The sequence below is a fragment of the Nomascus leucogenys genome, chromosome 5, assembly GCF_006542625.1.
Source record: "Nomascus leucogenys isolate Asia chromosome 5, Asia_NLE_v1, whole genome shotgun sequence".
NCBI lineage: Eukaryota > Metazoa > Chordata > Mammalia > Primates > Hylobatidae > Nomascus > Nomascus leucogenys.
In genome coordinates, this window is record NC_044385.1 from 77,006,199 (window position 1) to 77,028,117 (window position 21,919).

The 21,919-nt window shown below is 41.4% G+C and overlaps 1 protein-coding gene across 3 annotated transcripts in view; it reads right to left on the reverse strand.

The window, feature by feature from the left end:
- Window positions 1-18,902, reverse strand: part of DLEU7 (deleted in lymphocytic leukemia 7) — a 144,195-nt gene extending 125,293 nt beyond the window's left edge. For 2 of the 3 annotated variants that reach the window (XM_003270107.3, XM_003270108.2), the window contains exon 1: window positions 18,151-18,902. In XM_003270107.3, the coding sequence (XP_003270155.1) occupies window positions 18,151-18,609 (459 nt within the window). In that variant the 5' untranslated portion in view covers window positions 18,610-18,902. Of the gene's footprint in view, window positions 1-14,908; window positions 15,111-18,150 lie in introns of all 3 variants that reach the window. The other variant, XR_004030178.1, reaches the window with a different exon arrangement.
- Window positions 18,903-21,919: the final 3,017 nt, after the last annotated feature.

Consider the following 21,919-nt stretch of genomic DNA (forward strand, 5'->3'; position numbering starts at 1 on the left):
GGTGTCGAGATGAAACTGTTCCACCTCTGATCATCAGGCATTAGATTCTCTTTTTTTTTTTTTTTAAGAGATGAGATAATTTTTTTTTATTTTAGTCAAATAATTAGTCATCCTTAAGTATTTCTGCATGCTTTATCAAATAAAAATTATTTTATGATTGGCAAAATTTTCTTGTTACCAATTATAAAATAAACCCAGTATGCACCTTAAAAAATAACAATCTTTTTCTTGAAGGGCAGATCAAAACATGCTGACTATTTCATAATAAATTGAAGGTGAACAAAGGAGAAAATGCACTACATTTGTACTTTGAGAAGAAACCAATTTCTAATACTTATGTGTCACCTTATTCTGGCTGGCATATAGTAGATGGCCCACAAGTGTTCAGTGATTGAATGAATGATTGGATGAATAAATATTATTCTTGAAAAAAATCATCTCGATAATTACTTCCTGATCATACTGGATACTGTCAGGTATAGTTTCAGAAGATATTCTGTAATTAATAAAACTGGGAATTAGAAGAAAGAAAATTTGCTGCTAAAATACTGCCAAATATCCAGTTGTGTGGTGTGAATTTGGTAGCTTCGATAAGGCCTTCTTATTTACTCTAAAAATTTCTAATATTTTACTTGTTGTATTAGCCACCTATTATCTGATGATGACTGGCTGGAATTTTTCTGTTAAATCTTCATTCTCTTAGCCCTAGTTTTACAATGATATTTAAGTGCAATCATTCTTGCAGATATTAACAGGAACACCTAGTGCTTTTCTTAACAACAAATTGAACTAAGATTTTTTTTTATTATACTTTAAGTTCTAGGGTACATGTGCACAACGTGCATGTTTGTTACATATGCATACATGTGCCATGTTGGTGTGCTGCACCCATTAGCTCGTCATTTACATTAGGTATATCTCCTAATGCTATCCCACCCCCTCCCCCCACCCCACGACAGGCCCCGATGTGTGATGTTCCCCACCCTGTGTCCAAGTGTTCTCATTGTTCAGTTCCCACCTGTGAGAAGGAGCACACAACCTAGATCCTTCTCATGCTCAATTCACAATAGGGTTTGTGCTCCTATGAGAATCTAATGCTGCTGCTGATACAACAGGAGGAGGAGCTCAGGTGGTAATGCTCGCTAACCTACTGCTCGTCTCCTACTGTGCGGTGTGGTTCCTAACAGGCCACAGATCAGTTCCTGTTCATGGCCCGAGGGTTAGGGACCTGTGCCTTAAATGATTAAAGATATAAAAGAAGAAATCAGAAAAGTGTTTGAAGAAAAAATAGGCTTGCAAAAGAAGCCCATCCACTTCTAAAAAATGATAATTATAGTAGAAATTTAAAACTTAATTGACAGCTTAAACACCTGATTAAATATATATATAAAGTCAGGATGAGGAAACTAGATAATAAATATGAAAAAAATACCTTAGAATGCAAGATTACAAGTTGAAGATGTGGGAAATATGAATGAGAGGTTGGACAACGTGGATGACAGAATGAGAAAGTCCAACAAACACTTCTAGGAGAACAACAGAGAGAATGGGAAAGAGGCAATATTCAAAGAGAACAATGGATTAGAATTATACAGAGTAGATCCAAAACAGAAATCTTTATATTAAGGAAGCAAAATATGTCATAGGGAGAACAAGTTAAGTGAAATCCAAATCTAAACTCATCGAGGCAAAATTACTCTTAAAGGCAATCAGAAAGAAAAATACAGATGGACTTCAATGAATGACAAGACAGCAGCTGATTTCTCACCACAACAATAAGAAGACAATGGAATAATAGCCTCAAATAACTGTCAACCTAGAATTTTTTTTTATTCCTACTAAACTATCATTTAAAACTCAGGGAAAAATAAATATGCTCTTATTTAAGAGGGCAGAATTACCACTAATAGACTCTCACAGTTTAGATATTTCTGAAGACATAATTCTGAAAGAGGAAATTCAACTGAAAGTGGTTGAGATTCAGGATGCAACAGTGAACAAAGAAACTCAAAAACATGGTATAAATCTAAAGAATTCATTGTTTAAAACAAAAATTATAAAAACTAATGTGGAGTTTAGGACATCTAAATGTGGTAAATGAATGACGGTTCATTTCGGAACCATCTGAGCAAGATGTTTCTCAAATGCTGAACAGCAGTGACATGTCGAATGGAGTGGCACTCTAAGCACTGTATTATTCAAGAGAAAGGTGGCAAGCTCATAAATTTCAGACTTGTTAGGTACATGTGTGAAAAATGTAAGAGTTATTATTAAAAGTAGAGAAATAATACATAAAACTTCAAAATCAGCAGAGGGAAAAGATGAATTAAAATTTTATTGGCTGGGCACAGTGGCTCACGCCTGTAATCCCAACATTTTGGGAGGCTAAAGCAAGCAGATTGCTTGACTCCAGGAGTTCGAGACCAGCCTGGGCTACATGGCAAAACCCTGTCTCTAAAAAAAAAAAAAAAAAAAAAAAAAAGCAAAAATTATCTGGGCAAGAGGGCATGCACCTGTGGTCTCAGCTACTCAGGAGGCTGAGGCGGGAGGATCACACTGAGCCCAGGAGGTCAAGGCTGCAGTGAGCAATGATCATGCCATTACTCTCCAGCCTGGGCAACAGAGCGAGACCCTGTCTCAAAGAAAAAGAAAAAACAGATTATTGACCTTATGTATATAGAAAGTAAACTTGAGAAATAAAGATACAAACATAAGGCAAGGGAAACAGAAAGCACTAAAAAAGATAGTAGTAGTAAGCCTACACATATCAGAAAGCACAACAAATGCAAAGCAATAAACTCACCTTTTGGAAGATGGTGATTACTATATTGGTTTTATATGCTGTTTACAAGAAACACATTTAAAACTAAAACCACATAAAGATTGAAAGTGAATGGATATTTAAATATATCCCAAGCAAAGAGAAGCCAAAATAAAACCATAAAAAATCATTATTTGGGATGAAATAAACTATGACTAATAAAATGAATGATTCCCCAAGCAGATGTCACAATTTTGTACCTGTATGTCCCTAATATGATAATCATAACATACATTCGGTCTACACACATACAAGCTGATTTTAACCTAGCTTCCTCTGAAACTAGATAGAGCAAACAACAAGACAGAGAAAGACTGAAAAACACTAATCACAAGCTTGAGCCAATGGAAATAAGAAAATATATATTATTGTCAAACATATGTGGACTATTTATAAAGCTGACTACATTATAACGTCACAAAGCAAATCTCAACAAATATCAGAAAGACTCTATCATGCAAATGACAATGCAAATAAATGAGAAATCAATAGCATAGATACCCTTCCCAAAACATGTGTGACTTAGAAAATCCACTTCTAAATAATTCATGGATTAGTGAAAAAATAATTGAAAATTTCAAATACTTTATACTGAACTATATCGCAAATTTGTGGGATGTAGCCACAGTGAGAAACGCTTTGACTTAAATGATTATGTAAATAAAGAATAATCCCTGAAAATCCATGAGCTAAAAATTCAACTCAATAATGTAGGAAAAGAGAAACGATGCTGTCACTCAAGAAAATGGAAGGAAGAACTAAAAGTTGAACCAAAGTTTGATGAGGGACCACAGTTTCCTTCCTAATTCTGTCTATAAGGGGAAACTATTCTTCTCCCTATGAAAAACGCTGTTTTTTGACTGAGAAGGACCTGGGTTTCTGACTAAGTGCTTATTAGAAAACATCTCCCAGAAACAAAACCAATGTTCATTTCAACTTAGCAAACAGTGGCAGCAGGACCACCTGCGAGCTAGGTGCCGGGACAGAACCATACCATGCTCAAGGATTCGCAAGCTACCATACTTTTTGTTCTTTTCTCTTTAAAGCATTCTTGCTTCCCTACCTTTGCGTGTTGCTCATTTCTGCCCAGAAGGTGTCAAAGAGCTATTTAGATCAAGCCTGTCCAACCTGTGGCTCAAGATGGCATTGAATGCAGCCCAACACAAATTTGTAAATTTTCTTAAAACACTGTAAGATTTTTTTGCGATTTTTAAAAAAATTTAGCTCATCAGCTATCAGTAGTGTTAGTGTATTTTATGTGTGGCCCAAGACAATTCTTCTAATGTGGCCCAGGGAAGCCAAAAAATTGGACATCCCTGCTGTAGATGACCTGTCCCATAGCTTATGGGCTGGCCTGCGTGCTGAAGCATACTGCTAGGGAATGGGAAAGTAGGAGAGAAAAATCACTCTGGACTATTTCCTCAAGATCCACATCAAGGAAAATTGTCCGATTGCTTTATAGAAGTAATCCAACACTAAGTACAAAGTATAAGGATCAAAGAAAACATGCAAGGGGAAATTCAAAATAGAAGGAACCACTAAAATGTGTGCTGACATGTGCCTATTAGCCAGTGTGCAAAGGAATTCATCACCCAAAGAAGACTAAAATGCCTTTAAAAATATAGTTGTGGGCCGAAAACCTGAAGTCAATTTCACATTTTACTGTAAAGAATCAAGGCGTCGCTTGGGGAAATTACATGTACAATAAAATTCGACTGCTGGGCTGTACTGGTCCCTGAGGCCCTGGGCAAGCTTCAGATCTCTGGCAAGCTTTGCAAACTCACTTTATTTTACTATTCTAGTACAGTATTTCCTTTTTATCCTTTCTCAAATATATTAGCAAAGAAAACAAATTAATAGGAATAGGCTTTCCGTGGGACTCTTAAGCCAGGGTAGGGAAAAATAAAACAGGTGTGTGCTTCTCTACCATTCGAGAAGGTCTGAAGGCCAACTCTGGATCCAATAATCATTGCCTTTGACCAAACTTCTGCTGAGTCTGCAGTGGAACGTAGGGGTCACAAGTCACAGCATTAAGGCAATAGTATATTAAATGGCTCATGGGCTTTCAGTAGAAACTCACATGATCAATATTGGTGATGATTTCACTTAAGATGCTTTCCATTCAACAACAGAGCCTATCCTCCCAGCCGCTTTTATTTAGCAAATCCCAGATGCTCTCAGAAATGATGTAATATCCTACACGATGCTTTGAGTACTTTACCAGAATTAGAACTACATGGTTGAGCAATCTAAAAGCAGGTTTTGAAACTTCTAAAGCCTTGTGTAATTTCAGACTCTGGATATGAAATGTATTGATTACTACAGCAGTCCAAATTGATGGCCAGCATGTACATTTTTAAGCCAGTTGAGATATTCTCATGTGACTCAACTGATCTTTTGGGGTAATGGCCTTGGCCTGTTTAACTCAGCTAAATGAATTAGTTAAATTTATTTCAAATGTGTATCAAGCCTCCACCACACGACTGGATAAAAGGCAATAAGTTATGGTACTTGATCTATAAAGAGCTTATAACCTACTAGAGGGAAATGAGACACATAGATCATATACCAAATGTCCATTGCAATACGATGAGGGCTATGGTAAAAACACAAAACCCCAATTCTATGGAAGAATAGACATGTATACACTCATAATTTAAGCACAGCACAGGGGTCATGCAAAGCTCGTTCTGTCATGTGACTCCTTCCTAGAGTGCTGGGTTTTTATTGTTCAAAATTCATTTGGACACACTAGAGAAATTCATGTGCTTAGGAGGCAATCCAATCAAAGAAATAGCTCTAGTTTTTACAATATGGCTTATTAATTTTTAGCACATATCTGCCCTGAAGTAGGCAGAATAATAACCTTTCTGTACCTGTATGTTACCCCACATGGCACAGGGACTTTGCAGATGTTAGTTAGAATGGGAAGCTCTCCAAGCCATTACAAAGACCTGGGGGATGGAGACAGAGTTCATTCCTTCAAGAGCACTGGACTTGCCATCTGAATGCTGGTTCTATCCCTTTGGCCAAGCTATTATGCCTATGGAACATTCAGTTTTCTCATCTGTAAAATGGAAACAATAATAGCTACCACATGGAGGGGTTTCAAAAGTCAAATTAGCTCATGGATATGGAAGCTCTTTGTATTTTTTAAGTGGTCCTTTACATTAATAACTAAACTTATAGTGGACTCTGTTAGATGTTGGGAGATCAGTAAGGAGGAGGAAAGGGGAGAGGAGGGGAGGGGAGAGGGAAAAAGAAAGGGGAAGGGAAAAGAAAAGAAAAAAGAAAAGAGAAAGAAAAGAAAAAAATCTGCCTTGTAGAAACTTAGAATCTAATTGGTGAGATGAAATCTATTTGCAATTGTTCAGTAGGAATGTCACAAAAATAAGATTAAGGTTCAACAACAAAAGCGGAGGCCATCAGTAAGCTTTTTGCAGAAGAGGGGAATGGAGGCTTGCATGAAGTATCAGAGAAGTGGTAGGTGGGAAGGACTACATTAGATACTACAAGATAGATAGGTGGTATGGAGGAAAGCATTATTTGGCTTATAGGCCCCTGTAACCAGAATAAATAACAGAAGCCAAAGTGTGGAGTCAAGAAGGGGCTGGGTCAGGGAGAAGGAGAACACCAGTCTGAAAAGAATAGAATTTTGTGTTGAATATGAGGACATGATTGTGTGGAAGGCCTTGAATGTCAGAGTAAAGCCCCTGAACACTTCCAATCATTGGATAACATGCAAACCAGCTTTTGAAGAACACTGGTCTGGCCCACACGCCTGAGCACCTACTCAGCACCAGACTGCAAGCTTGACTCATTCTATACCTTGTCTCACTCAGTGCTCACCACAATCCATGATAGATGAAAAGAAATGTGGCTTGGGGAGAGTCTGTGATGTAGCTAAGTAACACAACAAGTTAGTGACAGAGTTAAAATTAACTTCTTCCAGGGTTGAAGCAGAATTGATCGTGGTGGATAAACTTTTTGATGTGCTACTGGATTCAGTTTGCCAATATTTTATTGAGGATTTTCGCATCGATGTTCATCAGGGATATTGGCCTGAAATTTTCTTTTTTTTCTTGTGTCTCTGCCAGGTTTTGGTATCAGGATGATGCTGGCCTCATAAAATGAGTTAGGAGGAGTCCCTCTTTTTCTACTATTTGGAATAGTTACAGAAGAAATGGTACCAGCTCCTCTTTGTACCTCTGGTAGAATTCAACTGTGAATCCGTCTGGTCCTGGACTTTTTTTAGTTGGTAGACTATTAATTACTGCCTCAGTTTCAGAACTTAATATTGGTCTATTCAGGGATTCGACTTCTTCATGGTTTGGTCTTGGGAGGGTGTATGTGTCTAGGAATTTATCCATTTTCTTCTAGAATTTCTAGCTTATTTGCACAGAGGTATTTATAGTATTCTCTGATGGTAGTTTGTATTTCTTTGGGATCAGTGGTGATATCCCCTTTATCATTTTTATTGTGTCTATTTGATTCTTCTCTCTTTTCTCCTTTATTAATCTTGCTAGCAGTCTATTTTGTTAATCTTTTCAAAAAACCAGCTCCTGGATTCACTGATTTTTTGAAAGGTTTTTCATGTCTCTGTCTCCTTCGGTTCTGCTCTAATTGTAGTTATTTACTCTCTTCTGCTAGCTTTTGAATTTGTTTGCTCTTGCTTCTCTAGTTCTTTTAATTGTGATATTAGGGTGTCGACATTAGATCTTTCCCACTCTTTCCTGTGGGCATTTAGTGCTATAAATTTCCCTCTAAACACTACTTTATCTGTGTTCTAGAGATTCTGGTACATTGTATCTTTGTTCTCATTGGTTTCAAAGAACTTATTTATTTCTGCCTTAATTTCGTTATTTGCCCAGCAGTCATTCAGGAGCAGGTTGTTCAGTTTCCATGTAGTTGTGCGGTTCTGAGTGAGTTTCTTAATCCTGAGTTCTAATTTGATTGCACTGTGGTCTGAGAGACTGTTTGTATGATTTCCGTTCTTTTGCATTTGCTGAGGAGTGTTCAACATATGCAAATCAATAAATGTAATCCATACATAAACAGAACCAATGGCAAAAACCACATGATTATCTCAATAGATGCACAAAAGTCCTTCGATAAAATTCAACAGCCCTTCATGCTAAAAACTCTTAAGAAACTAGGTATTGATAAAACATATCTCAAAATAATAAGAGCTATTTATGACAAACCCACAGCCAATATCATACTGAATGGGCAAAAGCTGGAAGCATTCCCTTTGAAAACTGGCACAAGACAAGGACACCCTCTCTCACCACTCCTATTCAACATAGTATTGGAAGTTCTGGCCAGGGCAATCAGGCAAGAGAAAGAAATAAAGCGTATTCAAACAGGAAGAGAGGAAGTCAAATTGTCTCTGTTTGCAGATGACATGATTGTATATTTAGAAAACCCCATCATCTCAGCCCAAAATCTCCTTAAGCCAATAAGCAACTTCAGCAAAGTCTCAGGATACAAAATCAATGTGCAAAACTCACAAGCATTCTTATACACCAATAACAGACAAACAGAGAGCCAAATCATGAGTGAACTCCCAATCACAGTTGCAACAAAGAGAATAAAATACCAAGGAATATAAATTACAAGGGATGTGAAGGACCTCTTCAAGGAGAACTACAAACCACTGCTCAAGGAAATAAGAGAGGACATAAACAAATGGAAAAACATTCCATGCTCATGGATAGGAAGAATTAATATTGTGAAAATGGTCATACTGCCCAACGTAATTTATAGATTCAATGCTATTCCCATCAAGCTACCATTGACTTTCTTCACAGAATTAGAGAAAACTACTTTAAATTTCATATGGAACCAAAAAAGAGTCTGTATAGCCAAGACAATCCTAAGCAAAAAGAACAAAGCTGGAGGCATCATGCTACCTGACTTCAAACTATACTACAAGTCTACAGTAACCCAAACAGCATGGTACTGGTACCAAAACAGATATATAGACAAACGGAACAGAAGAGAGGCCTCAGAAATAATGCCACACATCTACAACAATCTGATCTTTGACAAACCTGACAAAAACAAGCAATGGGGAAAGGATTCCCTATTTAAAAAATAGTGTTGGGAAAACTGACTAGCCATATGGCAAAAACTGAAACTGGACCCCTTCCTTACACCTTATACAAAAATTACCTCAAGATGGAGTAAAGACTTAAATGTAAGACCTAAAACCATAAAAACCCTAGAAGAAAACCTAGACAATACCATTCAGGACGTAGGCATGGGCAAAGACTTCATGACTAAAACACCAAAAACAATGGCAATAAAAGCCAAAATTGATAAATAGGATCTAATTAAACTAAAGAGCTTCTGCACAGCAAAAGAAACTATCATTAGAGTGAACAGGCAACCTACAAATGGGAGAAAATTTTTGCAATCTATCCATCTGACAAAGGGCTAATATCCAGAATCTACAAGGAATTTAAGCAAATTTACAAGAAAAAAACAACCCCATCAAAAAGTGGGTGAAAGATATGAACAGACACTTCTCAAAAGAAGACATTTGTGTGGCCAACAAACATATGCAAAAAAAACCTCATGATGACTGGTCATTAGAGAAATGCAAATCAAAACCATAATGAAATACCATCTCATGCCAGTTAGAACAGAGATCATTAAAAAGTCAGGAAACAACATATGCGGGAGAGTATGTGGAGAAATAGGAATACTTTTACACTGTTGGTGGGAGTGTAAATTAGTTCAACCATTGTGGAAGACAGTGTGGCGATTCCTCAAGGATCTAGAACCAGAAATACCATTAGACCCAACAATCCATTACTGGGTATATACCCAAAGGATTATAGGTCATTCTACTATAAACACACATGCACACATGTGTTTATTGCAGCACTATTCACAATAGCAAAGACTTGTAACCAACCCAAATGCCCATCACTGATAGACTGGATAAAGAAAATGTGGCACATATACACCATGGAATACTATGCAGCCATAAAAAAGGATGAGTTCATGTCCTTTGCAGGGACATGGATGAAGCCATGAAGCCATCATTGTTAGCAAACTAACACGGGGACAGAAAACCAAACACTGCATGTTCTCACTCATAAGTGGGAGTTGAACAATGAGAGCACATGTACACAGGGAGGGGAATATCACATATTCCTGTGGGGAATATGTGGGGGCCTGTAGGGGGGTGGGGGGCTAGGGGAGGGATAGCATTAGGAGAAATACCTAATGTAGATGATGGGTTGATGGATGCAGCAAACCACCATGGCACGTGTATACCTATGTAACAAACCTGCACATTCTGCACAGAACTTAAAGTATAATAAAAAAAAATTAACTCCTCTATTTCAGAACTCAAACACTCATCAGACTCGCCCCAGATCCCAAATGATGCCAGGTGCAGTAATGGCTCACAGAGCCAAGCTCAGCCATGTAGTGTGGGAGACAAGACTGGCAGGAATTATAGAGCTGTAGCTGCTCCAGTGGGGTGACAGGGGCTTCTTGGAAGCAAGCGGGAGAAGCACTAAACCAGTTTTGGGGATGGAACAAAATGCCTACAAGTGAATCATTTCATATTTCTTTTTTGGCCATCTTCACACTATTTTTCTTAAGGTTGACTGAGTGTTATGAGTCGTACGAAGCTCAAAAATTGGCAAGGATCGCATCCAAATGGAAGACTGGCCTGTTGGCCCATCCCTCCTCCCTGCAGCGTAATTGAGAGGGCTTGGCTATTCGAAAGATATTCAAGGCATCGAACCTTCTACACCCCATGTAAAACCAACCCTGAGCTAATCAGAGACTGCCCAGCTGGAGGTCTCCTTTCCTCAGCTCTGTTCTCTCCTACCCACTGTGAGGGAGGTCTCTCAGAAAAACTGCCACACTGTGTACTTTTCTGCATTCTGCATTCTGCATTCGGCATTTATTAGGAATGCACACATCTGGAATTCTTGAACAACTGAAAATGCACCTGCAAAATCTTAAAACGGAACAAGTTAAGCCTTTTTTTAAAGCTTGGTACTGAAAATAAACACTCTCATCATAACTGAAGTCTTGAAGACAAAAAGAATCTAGCAGTGAGAGTCCATTTGAAAGCCTGTTTTCTGAAACCAACACCAGTGGATAATAAAGTCAAAAACCCAATATGACTTAATAGGCTCTAAAATGCAGATAACATTTTAAAAATCCACAAGGATTGTGCTTTTTTCTCCTACCATGTCACTTTCAAAATCACTTCTAAATCTATGTAAATTGTAAATTAGCTCGTACTCACTTAACCACCGGCTCTACAACAAGTTGGCTCTTTTCAAAACAGTCACATCTTGAGATACCTTGAGCTTTATTCTCTTACACTGGCCTCCACAAGCTTGTTTCTTCTCACATTTCCCCCTCTAGCTCTCCCTGAAGGCTTCATGTCCTCTACAGAGAGCACGAAAGAAAGAGATGGAGAGATGGGGGTGGGAGGGCAGCAAGAAAGAGAACAGAAGAAAGAGAAGGAAAGAGAGAGGAGGAGAAGAAGAAAGAGAAGAAGAAAGAAAAAAAGAGGCTGGACACGGTGGCTCATGCCTGTAATCCCAGCACTTTGGGAGGCCGAGGCGGGTGGATCACAAGGTCAGGAGATCGAGACCATCCCGGCTAACACGGTGAAACCCTGTCTCTACTAAAAATACAAAAAGTTAGCCAGGCGTGGTGATGGGCACCTGTATTCCCGGCTATTCGGGAGGCTGAGGCAGGAGAATGGCATGAACCGGGGAGGCAGAGCTTGCAGTGAGCTGAGATCGTGCCACTGCACTCCAGCCTGGGTGACAGAGCAAGACTCCATCTCAAAAGGAAAAAAAAAAGGAAAGAAAGAGAGAAAGGAAGGAGGCAAGCAAGGAAGAAGTCTGTGTTGAGGCCTGTCCTTAATAAACTTCTGCCTGGCCAGCAAGTTGCTCTCCACTAAAGCAGTCCAGTGCTGGGCCCAACAAAAGAACACAAATCCCTTCTCCAGACCCATTGGCACCCTCTACACTGGATGTCTACATAAAAGGGGAGTGATGTTTTCTGTTTTAATGGGATGTTGTGGAAAACATACTATCATGAATTACGATTTGCCCCAACTTCATCTGGTTCATCAACATCTGGCTTTGAACTACAAATCACAGGGCCCAGAGCAGTCATCCATCACCTGAACCCAAGGTCAGTCTCAATAGATGTGTAACTGTGTATTAATAAAACACCCAATGAAGAACCAAAGTATTAGCCAGTCACCATTAAAAGGTCTATCATCCACAGGAAATTAAACATTTTTACTTGTGGTGTACCCACTGGAAATGCATACAAATAACTAAGGCTCCTGATGCATTTGCTTTGGGTACCACACCATTTCCAGCTGAAAATCCAGTGAAAAGCACTTTTGTGATGGGTATAAGCACTTGATTCAGGGATGCTCATCAGGCAAACCCAAAAATTGTAAAATAAAACATTATAACATTTTCACCAAGATGTCAAACATAAGTAGCTTTGTTTTAGGCCTTTCCTGAAGTATCTTTCCCTAAATGTTCATTTCAGAAAGCTTTTATGTCCTGATTTTCATATCATTCATATTATAAGAAATTGCAAAGCTATACATAAGCTACTTCTACAGCAGTCACCATATCCGTGGGTTAGGGGGAGAGAATAACAGAAATTCTGTGACTCATCACTGCACCTTTTTTCTAACATAAAAGCATGATTTTGTCACAGATAATGAGCACCTCCTTGGCTATGGCTACTGATTATATAACCGTGAGCATTTATGTCTTCAGTAGTATGTTAGTAATCTTTGAAGACACAAATCTCAAATTTGCAGAAGCTGGCTTCACTTGTTCAGAGGAAGACATTGATGATGAGTGCTTTTTTCCCCAATGGGAAAAATATTTGATTATTATTATTACCGTTAAAAGGTTGATGCCTCATCAATTCGTACTGACTGTTATTTTTGTGAATTCTGTTCTTGATATTAACAAATATAGATACTTCTGGAAAGTGGCAGCGACACATTCAAATGTTTTCAGTTTGCTAATGACAAGGAATGGAAGTATGCGAACTCATGGGGCTGGGTACTTAGAGAAAGCATTGAGCATGTTTATGGACCAAAAGGGTCAGCAGAAAGGGGGCAGTAGAAAATACAAGGAGAGAGAAAATTGATAGAAACAGGTCCAGGGACAAGTGAGAGATTTGTTTATTATTTTTTTTTACCAATGGGAAAAAAAGCAGTCATCATCAATGTCTTCCTCTGAACAAGTCAATATTCATACTTGCAGTTTATAATGACTGCGAAGCCAAAGCCAGCAGTTTTATGACTGCTGCTCTTGCACCACAGAATGAGAAAACCAGCAAGGACTGTCAAACATGAGGGAGTAATTGGTACCAGAATGCGCTCATTGAAACGGGTGAGCTCACAGGCAGGTTTCATCTGCAAGGGCAAAAACGTTCTTCTGCCTCTGAAAGTTAGCTTCCGCCACAATTTCCACGAAACTTGCTTTAGAACAGAACTCTTGGAATCTATAAATGTTTTTAATTCTCAAAGGAAGATAGACAAAACTCAATCAGAGTAACTTTGTAATTGGCTTGGCTAACGGTCCCTATGTGAATTAGTCATTTTCAGCAGTTTAAAAAATCCTAGACTAGCTTCCTCCTGGTGTCCTGCACGCTTTATGCTCCCTTAAGGTGGCAAATGTCAAATGCATTCCTGCTAGTATTACTAGTTTGATAGTGATGTCCTGAGTTTACCTAGTGCTTTCTGTCAGTATATCAGGTGGCCACGATGGAAGGAGATACAGAGATCATCCGGTGTTATGGACTAAATTGTGTGGTCCCCTCATTCATATGTTCAACCCCCAATGTGACTGTATTTGGAGATAGGGTCTTAGCGAGGTAATTAAGATAAAATGAAATTATAAGGTGGCTTGAATCTGATAGGACTGGTGTTCTTATAAGAAGAGACACCAAAGACATGCAAAGCTTTCTCTCTCTGCTTGCACGCACTGCGGACGGGCCATGTGAGGACACAGGGAGAAGGCAGCTGTCTGCAAGCCAGGAAGGAAGCTCTTACTAGAAATGGAATTTGTTGGCACCATGATTTTGGACTTCCAACCTCCAGAACAGGGAGAATATAAATGTCTGTTATTTAAGTCACCCCGTCTGTGGTATTTTGCTATGGCAGCGGAGCTGCCAGGCTATGACGTGACTGTTGTAGTCCAAGCAGTGTACACAGTGCACAGTATGTACAACTATGGCCCCTAAGATCTCTCACATACACAATTTCAGCATGATGTTCATAACGCCCCTAAGGGCAAGCACTGTGATGTAGGAGAATAAGTTAGGTAAAACCCATCACTTCTTGGCCGCAGGGTCTTGAGCAAAGTCCTCAATTCCTCCAAGCCTCAGTTTCCTCCTGTTGTAAATGTTTGTTAAGCTGGTTGGATCTGGTCTCTGCAGCAAATTTAATAAGATTTGGTACTGTTAAACATTTTTCATCCACCATGAAGAAACTCACTGCATGGGTGTTTGCATGTGTATGATCATTTCTAAGTGTTCAAAAGGAATATTGTGTTGGTTGCTTTAATTAAAGAGTAAAGTCCTATTTTTAAATGTCTGTTATCATTGTGGTGAGAATTTTTCTGCCTTCATGCCTGCAAATTTCACTGCCTTAACCTTCTGGTGGATTGATCAGTGAGTCACTCACTGGTGACACCTCTAAGCCTATCACTAGGCATGAGGCTACAGCTGACCTCTAGATAGTGTAGGCTTCCTGGAAATCTCTTTGGGTCATCCTAAGTCTGTTTTTGTCAATAGTTCCAGAAAAGTAGACACAGAGTTCATGGATCATATTCATTAATATCAAGAATAGAATTCACAAAAATAACAGTCAATATGAATTCATGAGGCATCAACCTGTTAACAGTAATAATAATGATAATCACAATAGGTCAAATAGATGGAGATTAACTTTGGGAAGCCACTAACTAAATGCATTATCTCAGTAACCCTTTAGGTTAGATACCATTGCCCTCACTATACAGGGAGAAAACTGAGGGACAAAAAGGCTAAATAACTTACCCAAGAGCCAATGACAGGAAGTGGAAGAGTAGGTTTGAAATCTCCATGGGACTTGACTGCTGTGCTATGCTGTCTCCACTGCAGGATCTCTAATGCCTGTCATCTGCACCATGGGCTTTAGTTCAAGTGAGTCTTCCTCCTACCTTCTGTGGTAAGTAACACCACCAAAGAGATCTGACGTTGGGGAGGTTCCCACGTACTTCTAGGTGATACAAAATAGTTATTTCCATTCCCAGAAATCCTCCTGCGAGGATTTCTGAAATCATTCTATCGTATAAAATCTGTATATTCCTAATTTAAAAATATACAAAACACCCTTCCAAGTCATTTGAATTAACACTAGTATTAAGGAAGCTAAGTCTGCATAACCAGCCCCCAAGAAAGACAGAATGCCATCTCCTCAAATCTAAGTGCTGTGTAGTCATTACTCTACAAACCAAATGGAGATATTACCTATTCTGCAAACAGCAAACCAAGCAAAATTCCTAGGTGCTGCCAAGGGAACAAATCATGCAGAGAAACTGCTCTCTGCTTCTCTTGAAAGCCCTGGCTGTTCCCAGGGGCCCTAAAACTCATTATCCTCCTGCGGGTGAACAGCAGACTCCAGTAGCCGTATAATTCTAGAAAGTGGAAGCAATACATCTAAATGTTTTCAAACTTTGCTCATGACAAGGAAGGGAAGGATGGGGACTCAAGGGGTGGCTAAGTAAAGAGTGTTATGGACCAAGAGGGTCAGCAAAGAGGGGGCAGTAGAAAATGTAAGGAGAGAGAAAATTGATAGAAACAGGTCCAGGAGCAAGTGAAAGATTTGCCCCAGTGGAATTAACATGAATATACATGGGGATGGGGGACAGCACTTGAATTTTAGAGACAAAAATGAAGATGAGTAGAAATGCAATTTTTTAGGTAGGAAGATATTTCTGTCCACTGGCCTCTATTTTCTCAGAAAAGGTGGGAGAGGGTTGAGGTTTGGATGAAGAAGGCTTGAGGAGGATGGAAAATGTTTAGAATCAAAAGTCAATTAGAAAGGGCTAAAAGGATTTCCAAGTAGAAGTGACCGTGACGTTAAGCTAAAATGGCATAGTTTATAGTGGACTGCTTCCAGAGCGGAGGACACGGGGTTTAGTCCATTGCCACTGAGTTGGGTCCAGCCCTTAGACAACTGTCTTCTGACCTGACTTTCAAACTGAAACCTACCCTTCTGTGATTTATCCAGGCTTCTGTGATTTACCTACCCTCTGCTTGCAAGACAATCCAAGGTCCTCAGCATGACACACAGGCCTTTCCCTAACTGGCCCCCATTTGTGTCTCCAGCATCAGTTTTTGTCTTCTGCCATATTGAACTTAACTGTAGTTCCTCCAGAGGCTCAGGCACTTTCAGTGCTGCTGGGCCTTAACCAAAGGATTCTCCTTTCCCTTTAATGTCTGGGAAATAACATGTATTTTTTTTTTAAAGGCTGCCTCCTCTGAGAAGCCTTCCAGGGTCACCTTAGGTAAAACTGATTGTCAGTCTCTCTTTTTGCCAGCCTTACCTATGCCCTGTATGTGCTACTGACATCACAAGTCACTTCATATTTCATCTATTTTAAAATGCACTTTTATTCACATTTTTTAAAAATCCCTGAAATCAGCCAGATGTGGTGGTATATATTTGTAGTTGCAGCTACTCAGAAGGCTGAGGCAGGAGGATCACTTGAGCCCAGGGCTCGAGGCTGTAGTGTTATGATCGCACCTGTGAGTGGCTACTGCACTGCAGCCTTGGCAACACAGGTAGACCTTGTCTCAAAATAATAATAATAAAAAAAATCCCTTAAATTAGCATGTAACTTATAATCAATGGTGTATCATAGTTTAATGACAGGATTAAAAAAAATTTTGGTGATACCAAAAAAAAAAGAAAAAGTACATCGTACATTGGAGAGCATTTGGTGAAGTGCAGCTTCATTTTCTAACTTTCTAAAGTGAGTGTAGGAGTGCGTCTCATCTTGCCTCCCACCCCACCACCCCCGCCACCTTTGGCAGTGTCTGGAGACATTTTTGGCTGTATCAACTTGCGGCGAGGAATATGCTGCTGGTATCTAACAGGTAGAGGCGAGAGATGCTGCTAAACATCCTATAATACACAGGACAAACCCCGACAACAAAGAATTAGCCAGGTCAAAATGTGAATAGTACAGAGATTGAGAAACCCCTATGTAGAGAAACAATATCTATTTGGGTATATAATAGGCTTTATTATGTTTGATTTTAAATAAATCTTTTACAGTGTATAGTGCAACTTAATGTATAGCAACTTTTTCCAAACCTTGGCTTGTACAGAATAGCAACTCTTGAGACATATTCTAAGCTCTCCTCATCACCCCTCCCCAACTCCTTCTGCTAGATGCCCCAGGGAAATCAATATAGCAATGCTCCTGGTCAAAATCTGAAAACCAGAATGTCTCAGAGAGATTCGTGACCTTAAACCAATTAGGTTAGTTAATGGCAAGTCCAGGACTGAAACCCAGACCCCCAGATTTCTGCAATCTCACGCAGCCTGAGAGATAGCTGCTCCCTTCCCGGGCTAAATTGGCTAACACAGTTTGGTACCTTAAGAGGAAATGTGCCCTACCTATATGAGCTGGGTGACTTAGCAAGAGTTTAGCATTTAGTATTCACGCTTTAACACCCGGAACCCACCCGGCTCTCACCCCACTTTATGAGAATGTAGGTTGACTCTGTAAAGACCCCTTAGCTCTGTGGGGAATTGGATTTATGCAAAAAATAATAGCGATTCATGAATGTGAAGGAACTTTAAATAAATGTAGATGATTTCATCATACAAAAGGCAGAAGGGACTTAGTAAGTGTATTTAAGGCTCTGGAGGAAGCGTTATTAATTTGGAAAGTGGGTGAGGGGAGCTATCCTCTATCCCTACAAGCTGCACGTGTGGAAAGGGCCTTTCTAGCGCAGGAAGCTGATTTATGTGAGAGAGGAGGGAGTTCCAGGGGGAGGTTTTGGCAAGGCAGTCCCCGCGTCTCGGTTGTGCCAGCCGGGCGGGCCTTAGGTGGGTCTGCGGCTCCCTGCCCCTCCTGCTGAGTCCCCAGAGTGTCCCCCGCCCCCCTCCTCCCACCGGGGCTGAATCACAGTGGGCAGCAGTGTTTGGGATCCTGCGATCCACCCATCGCCATCCCAACAGCCCCACCCTTGGAGGATGGGAGGTTACCCTGCACGCCAGAGGGGATGGCGGGGGCCAGACTCACCTTCAGGTGGATGGGAAAGGACTGCTCCTGCTGGAGGGGCCCCAGCAGCGTCTGCTCCACGCTGACCAGCTCCGAAGTCGAGTCCACCACGCGGGCCAGCGCGCTGCGCATCGCCATCCGGGCCAGGGTGCAGGGCCCGCGGTCCCGGGGGAAGGGCAGCAACTCGGCGCCCCCCTCAGCGCCTCGCACTACCTCCTCCTCTGGGGAGTTCGCCCGCGCCGCGGTCCGCCGACTCCTGGTCCCCACGCCCCCGCCCTGCTCCTCGCGCCCGGGCCCCGACCGGGCCCGCCGAGGGCCTGAGCGACGGGCCGGAGCGGTGGACACGTGGTCCGGGTCCCGCAGGTTCCCTGGGGCGCCTGGACCGTCCCCCCAGCCCCACTCCTGCTGCAGCAGCTGCAAGGTCTGCAGAGCCACCATTTGGTGGCTGATGGAGGCCACTAAGGGCGCGGGGCTGGCCATCGCCTCCGCTGGCGGCTCGGCGCGCTCCGCGTGCAGGTGGAGCAGCAGCGAGGGAGGCGGGGGCGTTGGGGTCGCCAGGGTCACATTTTCTAACCCGCGGCTCCTCGGCCTCTGGGTCTCACAGCGTGTGTGGTCGGCCCCGCCCCCGGCTCTGAATCGGTGACCCGTGCTGGCCTCTGCCTTCGCCTGAAGTCCGAATCAGGCGTGTTCTGACCCAAAGCTGCCTGACGCGCTGCTCGGTGTGCACTTGGAAATCAGCGAAATGCTGAGCGCTGCTTCTTCCCTCTCTCCAGGGCTTTGATGAGAAAACGTGCTGCTTTGTGCGGGCGCATCCATCGGCGGGGATACCCCGCCCCCACCTCCTTCGAAGGATGCCTGCCAACGACCACTGAGGTCTGGGAGGTGGGGGTGCAAAAGACCCACTCTAGGGCGAAAGTACGAAGAGCTCTAGAAAAACTTGCAAAAGGAAGACTGTGCCTTTCCCAACCCGAGGGGAATTTTCAGAAACTTGTTGAAGCAGCCTTCAAGGCCTTGCATCCCCCAAACAAAAGGAGGAGGAGTTGTGTATCGGAAGTTCTGCTCTTCTCTGCTTTGTTCGGTGCCACTTGAGCACCGAGAGCCTGGTGGCTGAACTAGCATCAGCAAGCCTCAAGGCCCAGGCCTGGCACTGCCCAGAAAAGCCTAAATTTTTTTTGTGGCACTCCCAAAACACTTAGGCAGCAAGGTTGAAGTTAATCCTTTTATGAGCCATGAACTTAGGGACAGCTGTACAAATAGTTGCTGTTTTTAATTAAACCCAACATGGCTACATCCTTAACTTAGAAAAAAGCGACTGGCAATGTTATGCTTTGATAGATTGGAAACCATGGGTGTGTGATCACACTTAAGAAAATAGAAGATATTTGAGAGGAGTGGTATGGAAAACCAGGCCGGAGCAGCATTGTTCCTGCTTGCTTTCTGCAAGGAAAACCACTAGACAACCCAACAGCCCAGTAAAGCCAGGGCAATGTTGCATGCCCATGACAGACAGGTGGGCCCTGGCAGACCTGAGGATGGAATTGCATTACTCCTTTAGGAGCCAGACTGCACCCTTGGTGCTGTGGAGATCTGGAGAGGCCTTTGAGTGAAAAGGCCACACTGGTTAGTCTGTGAGCACAAAAGGATCATCAGAAGAGATACGGAGAGGGATGTGGGGTCCTTTAAGGTTTCTTTAACTCTGGGATAGTATGACCCCATATAATCCTCCCAACTTGCCAGCAAAGGTTCCTTCTCCTTCCCAGTGCTTTCTTAGCCTATGAAAACAAATCTGAATGCCAAGGTAAAGAAAACCTTTCTTAAACAAAAACGAGTATGTTCACACTAATTATAACTAAGTAAAAATGCATGTCTGTGCATTGGCAAAGAGGAAATTACTTTGGAGGGAAGTAAATAGTTTAAGGTTGATTAGATTTTGTTGCCATGAAGTTACTTAAGTTCATAATAAAAAATAGAAAAAAAATTTCTTTTTTAAAAATATCTTCAAATGTTGAAATATATTAGGTTCAGCAGAGACTAACCAGCAATAGCAAAAATGAACCCCTAATTTTCACAGAGCATGTCAGATCTCCAGGGCTGCCTCTCTTTCCAGATACACAGGAAATTCAGTTTCATGGGCTAACCCTTCCACTATCAAATGGCTGACTGCAAAACTTTCTTGACAGATGGAATTGCAGCCAAGAGCAGAATTGAAATCACTAGACACAGGCTGACCTGAGGCCCCACTCTTCTACGTACCACACTGAGTCAGAGCCATGAGACCAACTGAACCTCAGGGGGCATGACAGAAGGGTGCCAGAAAACCTTGGGGCCTGAGGGATGGCACATGCTGCTTAAATCACTGCCTGCTTTTTCTAGTATTCTTAGGAAGCCCTGGATCATCTGGCAACTGAGTGTTTTGTCTGTCTTGGCTATGGGTCGCACTGTCTTTTGCTATAATCTCAAAATGGCTTGTGTTCCAAAGCTAGAGATATGAGATCCTAACTCAGGAAAAATTTTCATAGTCTGTTTAGATGAGTCAATAGCATAGCAGATCTACCTTTGGTCTAAAACACCTCCATAGTTATGTTTGCTGGGCTACCAGACGAAGTAACAGATAGCCTACTTCTTACCCACTGTACTCACAATTTGAGGCCATTCTGTAATAAAAGGCACATTCAAAAGGACAAAGTATTAGACATCTGATATGTTTGTTTCACAACATGTATTTCACTATGTTATAGAAATCATACACTCATTTCTCCGTAGATATGCCTTTTCCTCCACACTCTGCCCGTGAAGTCAGATAGGATGAGCTCATCTCACTGCAGAAGGGTACTGGATCATCTAGCCTAAGTCCCATCACACATCACATCCCCACAGTGCATGGTCAGGAATGGGCACATGACCCAGCTAGAGCCAATGAGACAGTATCTTTTAGGATGCTTTCAGCTGAATGCACTGTAAAAGAGAAAACAACAGATGCAAAGAGTACAGGGCAAAAAAAAAGTATAGGCCAAGAGATGAAACAGCAAAAGATCAAATTCCCTTTAAACCAGAAAACTCAACATAATATAGTTTAATCAATAAGAGTAATTGATTGTCTCTCATCACAAGAAGTCCAAAGGCAGAGTGGCTCCAGAGTTGGTTAATATAGCAGTTCCTCAGTGTCATCAAAGCCCTTTGTTCCTTCCTTCTTTCTGCCATGCCATTCCCAGCACATCTGCTTTGTCCTTAATCTTTGGGCTAGTTCTCCTATGGCTACTAGTAGCTGCTGGCATCATGTCTAGACAACAATAACTAGAAGAAAAGGCCATCTTTTCCTGTGTATTCCTTCTCAAGAGCAAGGAAACACTTCTCAAAAGCCTTCAGCTGGCTTCCTCTCACATCTCCTTGGCCAGAATTGTGTCACATGTTCTTGCCTAATTAATCACAGTCAAGAGGAAAGAGGCTACCATGAGAGTCTAAGGTGAACTAGAATTCAGTGTAGGAGTTGAGGCTGAGTTTAGCCTCCCTCGAAGCAATTAGTGGAGGGAGGATGAAAACTACTTGATAAGAAGCAAGGTTTTGTTACCAAGCATCAGCAATGGCAACAGAGAGCAATGAGGATTTTGCAGGGGTTTCCACGTAAAGAATATATCAGATTTTCAGGCTGCTTCTCTTCATCAATACACAGAAAGTCCAGTTTCATGAGGCTGATCTTTCTACTGTCAAATATCTGACTTCAGTGACCCCTGTGCAAGTAAAGCTGAGAAGATACAAGTTCTGGAGCCTCTGCAGCCATCTCGTGAGTTTG